The sequence below is a fragment of the Petromyzon marinus genome, chromosome 1 (genome assembly GCF_048934315.1).
Source record: "Petromyzon marinus isolate PM22_M1 ecotype Great Lakes invasive population chromosome 1, UKy_Petmar_22M1.pri1.0, whole genome shotgun sequence".
Lineage (NCBI taxonomy): Eukaryota > Metazoa > Chordata > Hyperoartia > Petromyzontiformes > Petromyzontidae > Petromyzon > Petromyzon marinus.
Genome location: NC_133667.1, coordinates 18,355,096 through 18,368,314, shown reverse-complemented (window position 1 = coordinate 18,368,314; position 13,219 = coordinate 18,355,096). Strand labels below are relative to the sequence as shown.

Sequence of the window (13,219 nt, the reverse complement as noted above, 5' to 3'; positions counted from 1 at the left end):
ATTGCGGTAACTACGTTCATGGCACAGAATGCTCACCAATGCACCCATTTATATGGCTTAATATACCCATGATGACGGGTGAGTCATGTATTGACAGGCTCATTGTCTCACCTGGAGTAATATTGCTTAACATATTGATTAATTGCTTCAATTGAACCTTATGGCGGTACCCCGGGGTACCATAGTACCCCAGCTCTCGCATAATGTCCGTGATGCAGTAATTTGTAGTCTGTTGATGGTCGGCGATGCAGCAATCGACTCATCTCGACGAGCTGTACATGATGCACTGTGGTGCGTACGAGCGTTCAGGGTTTCAGCGCAATCATCCTCGCTGCGTTTCGACAACGCAGAGTAGCACTGATTGATTGGTACCCCAGTCGCGGAGTTAAGGGGCCGTCCATAAATGACGTCACGCACCTGGGGGGGGGGGGGACGGACAGACATTTGTGACGATGTGTGACGAGGGGGGGGGAGGGTTTGAGAAATGTGACGTCACATCAAAATGCCGCAACTTTAAATAAATATAGACAACACGTTCTACTTAATTAAATATACTTTTTAATAAATGTTTTCTCCTACAACATCAGAGTGCAGCGCCACATTAAATACGCACTACAGTGACAATAGCTTAAAGCGATTTGAAGCATGTTTTATTTTCAAAATGGAAATATGGTTTTGCAGGGGAGGGCAGAGCTTTGTGACGTCATATTTGAGGGGGGGGGTCTGACTCTTTGTGACACCGTGTGATGAGGGGGGGGGGGGGTCAAAAATCGTCCAAAATTGCGTGACATCATTTATGGACGGCCCCTAAGTACACCCCTGGAAAAAGTATCCCAGAAATAACATTTAATTGCATCGGCCATTTTGTATTATTTGGTACCCTGGGGTACCGCCATGAGGATCAATTCTTGCTCGATTGATTGCTTGACTCGTTGATTGCTTCATTGGTTTACTGATTGCTTGAACATTGCTTGATCGTTTAATTGAATTAGTTAATCGTTTTACTGATTTATTGGCAAATCTACTGACTGAACTATGAACCTACCCATTTAGATTCCATCTCCTGGTCACGGATAATATCAGTGACGAGTGACAACTGAACCAATCCTACCAGCCCTCCCCTTCACCAACCCGCACTTATTGGTGTGGAAGCATTTGGTCAACAGCCCCCATAACCAACATGATGAGGAGGGCTTCATTTAACAGTGAACTTAAAAAGAGCCGTCGGGAGTTGTGAGCATCATTATCATGTCTGGGGCCAATAGAATGGGCAACACTATGCCATGAGACGTAGTGTTGAGACAGATATAAACCTGATTGTTAGCTCCGGCCCATAGCTATGGCGGATTCCCCCTTTTCCTGCCTATAAGCTATGATTAACGAGAAAATTGTGAGCAGGCTAACATCACACCCATTCTACAAGCTAGCAGAGTGATCCACCACGCACTGCAATTGCAAAGCTTAGCTTTCATGGGTAATACCCAGTGACGGAACTGTCTATCGCTCGCCAGGAAATCCACTAGGGTCATGAATTGTGCCCCTGAAGTAGAGCCAGACATTATTCACAGCAGGATTAGATTTTTTTGATTGGAGAAATGATAGCTTGAATATAAATGGAGAATTGATTAGCCCTCTCAGATGCTGAGGTTGCCTCGTCATTCTTAAAACTAATGAAAATGAATTACGGGGAATGATTGAAGTACTGTACAAAGTATACTTTGAACTCTAATGAGTAAAACTAAAAGAATGTACAGCAATTTTACGAAACAATAAAATATCTGTTGGAGGGATACAACTCATGATCATAATCATATTTGTAATGCACAATTCACGGGCCTCGGAGGCCAACCTATAGAAACACCTTTACAGGTGTATACATTATCCAGATGTACTTTACAATAAAAAAGGCAATCGATATTAAAACCACTCAAATTAATTAATGTGAAAGGAGGTCGAACAAAAATAATTTAAAGGGAATATAACGTATAAAGTATACGTTTTGGATTGAAGACAGCATGTAGAGATATACACTAAAATTGTGTTGAGGTTTTAATGTCTAGAGAAGGAAATTTATTTAATTAATGTCCCCATTTTAACTAAGTATTGTATAGTTTATTGAATATAGAGGGTGAAGTAAATAAGCAAACATGGATAAAATTGTCAGCAACCACAAAAGATATGTTGATTTAAAGAAGAGGTATTAAAAGGAGATGCTAAACAAAATTATTGAACACACAGAACTCTAAACAATCAGGAAGAGAATGATAAAAATCTTAGAACACAACAGAAAATTGCAGATGTCATAACAAGCAATCGAAGTGAGCAATAAAGCAGAAATAGGTTTGACAATTGGTAATTCACAAAAGGTAGCCATTGGAGAACAAGATGGAACCTTAAACCCATGACAGATAAAAAAAAATCTCTAAATGAGTGGAATCATTGTACGGAGATCTCTATCAGAAAATAATGTATCCGAGGCATCAGATCATTTCTCGGATGAGGAATACCAGATGGGTGACTTCAAGTAAAATCTACGCTTGATAGTATAGTATGGTATAACTGTGGCAACCATCAAAAAAAGCACTTAATGTTGACAAAATAAATTCAATATTTCACTTATAAAATTATTACTTAAGACATTCCTCATTTAAAAAATTGCTGATAAAAGTGACATTAAAGAACTACACACCCATTATTATATTACCTCATGTATATAAATAGTTCACATACATCATCGTAAATATCCAAAGTTTCACAAACCAAAGCCAAAATACTGTAATAGTATATTTGTAATTTCTTCACTGTTTCTTATAGTGAAAATGGGAGATCCATTTCAACTTCAAAAAATATTTAAGTTATTGCCTTGAGACAACTTCATAAATACGTAGATACCTTAAGGGCTGGAATTGGCAAGACATTACTAGGGGAACACGTGAATGCTGCGAGGCAGAACATGTAATATATATTACAATATGGAACCCTCATCTCATCCAACAAATAACCCCCATCTCATTTTAGTTGTTTTCATTTATTTTACCTACGTGACTTTACCGGAAAAAACCAAAGAGTATGTATGTACGTGTTAAACTGATATGTATTTATGTTCTTGGTTCTTTCGGTAAAGTCACGTAGAAGGGAAACAATAAAATAAGAAAAATATAAAACAATAAAATTCTCACGACATAACGTGACTTTACCGAAAGAACCAAGAATATGAATCCCTGCAGTCACGAAAGCTTTAAATAAAAAAATGATATGTATTTACGTTGAACTTATTTGAAGCCTTGTCTAATCTGAAACACAACTCTAATCTCTCCCTGTTTTGGCCTCATTCTAAACTGTAATATTGCTGCCCAACTCTATGTTAAATTTTATTTGCGATTCATCGTTATCTGATTCTCCTTACACCTCTTAACACGACATTAGATATTAACTTACTTGAATGATCTTCCTAAAACATTCCATGGACTTCTTTGGTTCTTTCGGTAAAGTCACGTAGAATGAGAATAAAATAATAAATTGATAATTGATTATTTTATTCTCATTCTACGTGACTTTACCGAAAGAACCAAAGAAGATGAATCATTGCAGTCACGAAAGCTTTAAATCGAAATTCCATGGACTGTTGGCCTCATACGACTGGATGGAACATGTCAATCAGCCCACACACATGGCAGGACACACACTGAACGTGTTACTATTTACACAACACAAATAGTCTAGGTAGGCTATCATTATTTACACAGATTTATTACACAGTTTTAGTGACCTATTATGACTGGAACAATTCGGGAAGATATGCGAGTTGGTGGGAGTCATGCCTTTGAGCATGTCTTGGGGCTTGTGGAATATAAAAGTGAATTCTATCAGCATTGTATTGCAAATATTTGGGGGGGGAAAAACTTTCAAACCAACTTAAGGTCGTGCAATATCATGCAACCAAATCGGATCTGCAACCATGTGGGAGGAACATGAGACAAATCATCAGTGATGTACCTCACATTTTACCGACTCATTGTTAAGAAAACTTGCCAAATATTGTTCAAAATTTTACGCCGACCAACCTCTTACATTCACATGTTCTCTGCTCTAGCAGCCTAGGCCTTAAGTGAAAAGCCCTAGTCAACTTCGACAAACACTGAATGGTGGTTCTTCCTCTGCTGCAGCTCCCATGCCTGAAAATACTCTCTTCCCCTTTAGTATGACTTTGAGAGATGTGATTGTATGTGCAAGCGTGTATGGTTGGGAAAGTTGCGACGTCAGCAAAGTTACATGGTATATAAATGGCTAAATCAAAATAAAACTAGCTTTTAAAAATATATGTGAGTACAACCATATTACCTGTGCAGTTATTTAGTCATTTAACATGAGTAAATATTAATTTGAATAACATTTATTGCAGATATAATCGTTTCACTATAATCACTTCATGCTGCAGATCATTTTCAAATGTCTTAAGTAATCCATTGGTAATACAAATTACTTAACAAATGGCTTTAATCTGCTTCTTTTTAACACAATGGATGTTGGCCATACATTATTTCTCTGCTGGGAAATCACACAAAGTTAGTACCCAGCTATGGATAACAGCCGGTGCTTACTACTGGATTCTCATCTGCGTTCATAACTGGAGGATAACGCTGGTGCCCCTGTTGAGTATTTCTTGGCAGCCAATCATCTGTGAGGGGTGGACCTCATACTTGTGTTATGCAGTAAGATGTCTGAGCTCACCCCACACGTGATTGGCCATGGCTGCAAGGTTCATATCTGCATCTATGCACTTCTAAGTGCAATACATTGCTCTGCAACATCGAGCTTGCAGAAGGGAACCCACACCCAGGTACCACACTATTAAAAACAAACTAGGCCCACCTTCACAATAGTCATAACGGGTGGTAACACAGCGGGAGCTCACTGTGAGGAGGGGGCAGAGAGGGAGCAGGGTGGGTGGGAGTAGCTAGGAGGTTGGCTGTGTCCCTGAGGCCCACATTTGTTGCTTGTGGCGCTTGTGCCACTTACCTGTATGCTGCTGTGATCCTCTGGTGTAAATTCCCAGCAGGTCAAAACTTCTGGTAATTAACAAACACCCACATTGAGTGCTAGCACAAATTGAAATATGTTGAACATGCAAATTCCTCTCGGCACACCTACAGTTAGGGAAAAAAGTATTTGATCCCCTGCTGATTTTGTATGTTTGCCCACTGACAAAGAAATGAGCAGTCTATAATTTTAATGGTAGGTTTATTTGAACAGTGAGAGACAGAATAACAACAACAAAATCCAGAAAAACGCATGTCAAAAATGTTATAAATTGATTTGCATTTTAATGAGGGAAATAAGTATTTGACCGCCTCTCAATCAGAAAGGTTTCTGGCTCCCAGGTGTCTTTTATACAGGTAACGAGCTGAGATTAGAGCACACTCTTAAAGGGAGTGCTCCTAATCTCAGCTTGTTACCTGTATAAAAGACACCTGTCCACAAAAGGAATCAATCAATCAGATTCCAAACTCTTCACCATGGCCAAGACCAAAGAGCTCTCCAAGGATGTCAGGGACAAGATTGTAGGCCTACACAAGGCAGGAATGGGCTACAAGACCATTGCCAAGCAGCTTGGTGAGAAGGTGACAACAGTTGGTGCGATTATTCGCAAATGGAAGAAACACAAAAGAACTGTCAATCTCCCTTGGCCTAGAGCTCCATGCAAGATATCACCTCGTGGAGTTGCAAAGATCATGACAACGGTGGGGAATCAGCCCAGAACTACACGGGAGGATCTTGTCAATGATCTCAAGGCAGCTGGGACCATAGTCACCAATAAAACAATTGGTAACACACTACGCCGTGAAGGACTGAAATCTTGCAGTGCCCGCAAGGTCCCCCTGCTCAAGAAAGCACATATACATGCCCGTCTGAAGTTTGCCAATGAACATCTGAATGATTCAGAGGACAACTGGGTGAAAGTGTTGTGGTCATATGAGACCAAAATGGAGCTCTTTGGCATCAACTCAACTCGCCGTGTTTGGAGGAGGAGGAATGCTGTCTATGACCCCAAGAACATCATCCCCACCGTCAAACATGGAGGTGGAAACATTATGCTTTGGGGGTGTTTTTCTGCTAAGGGGACAGGACAACTTCACTGCATCAAAGGGACGATGGACGGGGCCATGTACCGTCAAATCTTGGGTGAGAACCTCCTTCCCTCAGCCAGGGCATTGAAAATGGGTCGTGGATGGGTATTCCAGCACGACAATGACCCAAAACACACGGCCAAGGCAACAAAGGAGTGGCTCAAGAAGAAGCACATTAAGGTCCTGGAGTGGCCTAGACAGTCCCCAGACTTAATCCCATAGAAAATCTGTGGAGGGAGCTGAAGGTTCGAGATGCCAAACGTCAGCCTCGAAACCTTAATGACTTGGAGATCTGCAAAGAGGAGTGGGACAAAATCCCTCCTGAGATGTGTGCAAACCTGGTGGCCAACTACAAGAAACGTCTGACCTCTGTGATTGCCAACAAGGGTTTTGCCACCAAGTACTAAGTCATGTTTTGCAGATGGGTCAAATACTTATACTGGTAGGAACGAAGTTGTAAACTGAGTATACCAGCCTGCAATAGATAATGTGTCCGTCCGTCCGTCCCCATTCAATACTTTAACGAAGTGAAATCTCGTGCTATTGGGTGTAAAATCAGCAATAGACAGCGCAGAGACTTGTCCTACCAGCCCACCCTGCAGGGACCTGTTTTCCCTCATTAAAATGCAAATCAATTTATAACATTTTTGACATGCGTTTTTCTTTATTCTGTTGTTGTTATTCTGTCTCACTGTTCAAATAAACCTACCATTACAATTATAGACTGATAATTTCTTCGTCAGTGGGAAAACGTACAAAATCAGCAGGGGATCAATACTTTTTTCCCTCACTGTACATATCACCCTGGCCACTCTAACTTTACCAGCCTTGCTAGTATGTATGTATGTTTAACTTCTTTCGCACTGTTCGTAGCCAACCGTGTTAATCAGAGGTGCGGGAAATCGTAGGTGTGGGTGCCAGTAATGGCACAGCCTGATTGGTGAGATGGGAATCTGATAACCTGTTATTAACATGAAAGTGACGAAAAAAACTGCTGTTGGTTGCTAGTTCATGCCACAAACAGATAAAAAAACAGCTATTATTTATCGTTCTCCCATGATATAGTTCTGTGCTCTCAAATTTCTACATATATTTTTAAAAATGTATATACTTTACATTATTAATATGTGTTTATCCATTATTGTTGCTCAAGGTTTTGTTTTCGTCTCAATTTATGTTTTAGAAAAATGTTGATGTCAACACAATGCAGGAAACATCTACACTGTGAGTCAATCTGACTTTGCTCGGATGCAGAGACATTGTATGAAACATTATCGTGGTATGTTTTTTTCTCTTACATTTCCATGTTATTAATTGAACATGGAGATGGGGAGTGTCGGCTGCCTTGAGTGCTGAGCATACAACTGAATAAATACAGTAGTATGCGATTTATACAATACTAGCTTGACTACCCGGCTTCACCCGGGACTTGGATTCACCATGCCCGACCGCCTTTGTCTCCCCAGTGGCGATGTTCACACACCACACAAGTTAATAGTTTGAGGCTGAGTCGACCTAGGGTCGACCTAGGGTTGAAATAATCGTCACCGGTGGTGGCCGTGAGCGAGACTCGAACTCGGGTCGCCGGGTTCGTAGCGCAGCGCGCTAACCACTACACTACAATGCGTTACGCTTCCACATGCGCGGGTCACATGACAGATTTGACGTCACAGCTCATTTTTGCATGGTGTACAGTCTGGAAAGTATCCCACATGGCAAATTTAAAGTTTTTTTTTCATGTCGGGAAGTACGCTAAACATTTTAAACGGACAATCACAGCTTTGCCTTTTAAATATATGGAGATAATTCACTCCCGTGAAACTCCCGCCTATTCAAGATTGATGTAGACGGCGTTATTGGTATGTCTGATTATCCGTCTTAATCCACATACATTATTTGTGCATATTCTATGGTTCTTTCGGTAAAGTCACGTAGATAGAAGAAAAAATAATAATGAAAATAAAGTGAATCAAAATATCACGACGTTTCAATCGCAACACAAGCGGTCGTCATCACCTTTGCCTAATGACCGCTTGTGTCGTGATCAAAACGTCGTGATATTTTTATTCATTTTATTTTTATTGTTATTCTTTTTTTCTATCTACATGACTTTACTGAAAGAACCATAGAATATGAATTCCTGCAGTCACGAAAGTTTTAAGTCAAAATTATTTGTAATTATCTGTAGATAAATGCAGATAATATGGCGAATTTGCCAACACTTTTAGATGACTCCTCTAGTTCATGCAAAGGAGGAATTTTGTGCTTCTGAAATAAAATTCCGGGTGCGTCATGGAGAGATACAATATGAATACAGTCGTCCCTCGGTTAACGTTTTTAAACCGTTCCATGAAAACTGTGAACTAAAATAACTGTTAATCGAATTCACTTATAAGTTGAAAAATAAGTAAAAATCACGGAGTCTGTAAGAGAGCTGTTTCCACTGCCAAAACAGAAAACAATGTAAACATAGCCAGTCGAAATCTAAACGCTCATAAAAGGGCGTCGCTGCATGGCTTTGGGCATGCTCAGCCCACTTATGGGCGTTCGGATTAGCCGAAATTGGTGCCAGCATGCATAACGTAAACACAACATTAATAAATAAAAATTCACGTTAGTCGAAACCATGGGGGAGGCAAAATGTTAACCGAAAAAAAACCGTTAACCGAGGGTATACATTTTTAACGACTCTTGAGTGACTCCTATTATCTATAGAATAACACGGACAATAGGAAGAATTCACTCATAGCTCATATAATTTTCCGAGGATCGATTTATGTGGAATATTGGACATTCGGCCTTAGATGACAGGAGTAATCACAATGTATACTGTCAGTAGTGGAATAGTGCATTGTTCCATAAATTAATGTTGAATCTTAAGGTCACAGTAATGCACGAAATCACTTGTATAAAATACTTTTAAAATCACATATGTTGTACATGTATCTTCTCCAACTCATAATGACCACAACCCAACATGGCATGAGGAGGCCTTCATCTAGCAATGGGTTGACATAGAGCAGTATGTAATAGGTGTCACTTTATACCTGCAGCCACGAACATCACTAAAATGTACTTTGATGTACGAATAATTATTTGTTTTGAATTGCAATAATCCCTGGGTTTTGTGGTGAGGGGGGTGAATCATTCCAAGGTCAGATAACAATCGTTGGCACATCGCAGCGCTGCTTGTGATTCACACTGCTTATGGTGTTAAGAAATACCAGAATGTTTTATAACAGCAGTATTTCAAACATGAGTTACAATATATTAAAAATGTATGGTGAACTTCGTTTGCGCCGTACATATGCAACCATGCTAATTGAGTAAAAAAACAATATTATATATTCAAAACATCTGGTAATTTATTTTGTATTGCTTCATGCATAAATCAGTGAATTTCATTCATTGTAGATGGAAGATCATTGATTTACAATGTACCGTATTTGTATATAACCTAACCATGGATTTTGTTCATATACATTTCTCTTTTCTCGGCAGGATTTTCCGGAAATTTTGCTGCCAAATCATTTCACATGCCAGCGAGCGCGCATTCGTGAGAAGGAGCCCGAGCATTACATTGTCATGGAAGGGCACTCAGTACGCTTCCCATGTCAGGCAGAGGGTGACCCTACGCCACGCATCCACTGGGTTTCTCCACAGCGCAAAGTTTTGCTGAGCAGAAGTGTGGGTCGCTTGCTCGTCACAGCCGATGGTTCTATCGAGGTGCGCTATGCACAGACACAGGATGGAGGCACCTACACGTGTGTAGCTACAAATGCGGGTGGCACTGATAGCTACACTGTCACACTTTTTGTGCGCAAGATTGAACACGATGCCGGCCCACTTTCCAATGGTAGCGACCCACAGCAATTGAACTATTCCAGCTACTCTCGCAACGGCACATTGTTCACCTACCAAAAGTTGGTATTCGATGTTAAAATTGTGGTGATGGCTATAGTGATGGGCTGCTGCTCCTTTCTGGGTGTGGTGCTGCTTTGCCTTTTCCTGCTCTGTATCTGGAGCAAGGGCAAGGGTCGCTACCGGCACACAGCAATCTACATTGATGTTGCACCCAGACACTCGAGTGCTGCAACTGTCAGCCAACCAAAGACTCCAACGAAGATTAACATGCGGATGCTGTGATCCTATCGTTTTCGCCTATTAAAAATGACAGCTTGCAAGCCACTAAATGTTTCAAATTGATCCTGTTTCAAGATTTAAATGCATTGAACTTCTTTGATGAAGAGACTTTTTGGATGCAAGCTTCCTCTTGGGGTTTAATTATTAACTCTATTCAACTGCTGTATATGAGCCTCATTGCTTACAGGTTTAACTAAAATGGTACTCAATATGTGGAATTTATGAATTTGTTTAATAAACTTGTTATCTTGATGTTATAAGTAGATTATATAATTTGAAGTGACTAAAAAGTTGTTACACAATGGTACTAATTTCAATTTTACATTGAAAAGTATATTGTTTCTCTTAAAAATTAGATAAACAAATTATACAATTATATATCCTAATGGTATTATTTTAATATTTCAACTATTTACATTAGGCTGTGTTGTGGATTTTTGACATCGTGTTACATTCTCATCAGCATTACAATTGCATTCATTTTTACATTTTCTAACAATTAAAAATGACATTAACATTATAAGATTGTTTATCGCACTGTAAAAGATGATAATAAAATAAATATAAACCAAAATTAATAGTTACGTTGTTCTAACTGTCGTAACCATTGTAATCATTGTGAGGAAGTTGATTTTAAAAAATCATGTTACACAGAACATTCCACCAGAGTGTAGACTGGAACGAATCACCCAAATACCCATTCTGTTCTGTAATGGTAAAAATTATCCTAAAAATATTAAAAATCATTATCCAATTCTAAGCCAGTCTCATTCTCTGTGCCCTTTCTGCTCTGAAGGAAGGCCATTGACTGATTGGCATCATGCTTTTTTTCAGTCTAATTTTGACCTTGCTTGATCTTCCCGGCATATAGAAACAAAACATGTGGGCCCCTCATTGTTAAGTGGACTGTTCATGGCTGATGATGAAGATGATCATGTGTGTACACACGCACCTCTTTCACCAGTGATATGCTACTTGGTGCTGGCATGAACATTAGGAATTTCGAAAATTGCATGTCGCTCTCCGCTCGATCACTACGTGGACCCGACGTCTGTCTTGACTCAATAAGATACCGCAGATGCGCGAGGCTCTGGTTTAAATACTCGTCCGGAGCACCTGACTTGGCCAATTAGCTAAGAACGGGAAGATGTGTGTATGTGTGTTTTTGTGTGTATATGTTTAATTGGTAATTGTTAGGGTGGCATCTTTTCGTACGTCTTTCGTATTTTTATTTGAATTTATTTGTCAACTGCGTTAATTTCGATGTCCATGTGTCTGTCGATTTGATTTATGTTGACGCCTGTGTGTATGTCTGTGGTAGTGCAAAGGTTAGCGAGCTGCGCTACGAACCTGGCGACCTCAGTTCGATTGCAGCTCAAGACCAACACCAGTAACGATTATCTGAACCGGTCCTAGGCCTCCCCTAGGTCGACTCACCCTCAAATGAGTACCTGATGCAAGTGTGGAAACATCGCCGCTAGGAGATAAAGGCGGCCGGGCGTTGTTGGCCACCCACCCCTTAGTGTGCCATGCCGGCCTTCACAGATACTCGTTAACAGCACTTGCCCCAAAAGTTTGTTAAGGCTATACGGGGGGGGGGGGGGGGGGTCTTTGTATTTGTTGTCTATGTGTCCCTGGAGAATGGATGAGGTTCAGGACTGTGGCTCATGCAGCTACAATGGCTGCATTTGGTACACAGTCCAAACCTCCACAGAGACTCATGATAGCATCATCTCATTTAGTTTCCTTTCAGGGCCACAGATAAATTATTGTCATTTGACTTTCACTTGATAGATGCCTTCGTATATTTCAATATCTGATCTATGTTTACCCCATGAAGCAACACCTTTTCGACAGTTTTTACAGTTTCTTAGCACAGGCCGAAAGGCCCAAAACGTGATGATAAGTGCACCCCAACCCAGTGGTTCCCAAACTCCAATCATTCAAATACATGTTAACGCATTCCATGCTGCACGCTCAGTGATTGTTAAACATGTCCCCGGTGATGCGCTAAGCAATTAACGCTGTCTGCGTCACCTGAAACATGTGTACACACAGGCATACTGATATCTCAATCTTAATTTGAGTCGTCTACATTAACGCAGACAGCGTCAATTGCTTAGCACGTCACGTGGGACGTATTTAATCATCATCTGACGCGGGCAGCGTTGGACAAGTTAATTTGTATTTGAATGGGAGTAAATTGGTAAACGCGGAAAGATGCAAAGAGGGTGGGTCACGAGGACGGCGTTTGGTCAAACCTGCTCCAACCCGTATTAACGCTATCTCTCTAGCCTCTATCTACTATGAAGCAGGGCCAGTTCCCAAAATGTCGCCTATTATATATTTATAATGCAGGTTTATTAACGAATGTGTTGAGTTTTTTCTGAATGAGGTTTGTCACATGACAGTCAAACCTATATTATCATTCTGAAAGCTGGAATTTAGAAAAATTAAGTGCAGAACTAAATTTAATGGGATTTGGTGTTTCGTGCAGTCATTGGTGACTGGGCTGAGACCATCAAGTCACTACACCTGAGTTCCCAATTTAATCACAGGAAGCTGCTTGGCTTTAAACCCAGGATCTCAGCGGTGCCAGTTCAGCGCTCTTAGCCACCCAGTCACCTCTCCAGTGAAAATCCCTTTTGTAAAGAGGATTTATATGAATTAAGGGTTGGAATGGTTTCAGAGGAGCTGATGTGCAGATTGTTTAGAGGAGGATGTCCTGGAGGTTTAGGAGTGGTGGTTCGTCCAGTTTCTCTTTTAAAGGAAGAAAATAACAAGTCTCGGCAAAATCGTTTTAAAACATGCTAAAACATATGATCATTATCGAAATAGGAACAAACTGAAGAGTTGTAGAATAAGTAACTTAGAAGTGGTTATAATAAAGTAAAATAAACTCAAGTGTTGTGTCTGTCCCACTCCTTGTCAATATTGTAATTTTCATA

At 40.3% G+C, this 13,219-nt stretch overlaps 1 protein-coding gene across 10 annotated transcripts in view; it reads left to right on the top strand.

Annotated features, from left to right (window-relative positions):
- The window catches only part of LOC116947748 (leucine-rich repeat and immunoglobulin-like domain-containing nogo receptor-interacting protein 1), a 216,156-nt gene extending 205,125 nt beyond the window's left edge, over nucleotides 1–11,031 (top strand). For all 10 annotated transcript variants that reach the window (XM_032964153.2, XM_032964060.2, XM_032963887.2 and 7 more), the window contains one exon: nucleotides 9,630–11,031. In XM_032964153.2, the coding sequence (XP_032820044.1) occupies nucleotides 9,630–10,274 (645 nt within the window). In that variant the 3' untranslated portion in view covers nucleotides 10,275–11,031. The remainder of the gene's footprint in view (nucleotides 1–9,629) is intronic.
- The last annotated feature ends 2,188 nt before the right edge of the window (nucleotides 11,032–13,219 follow it).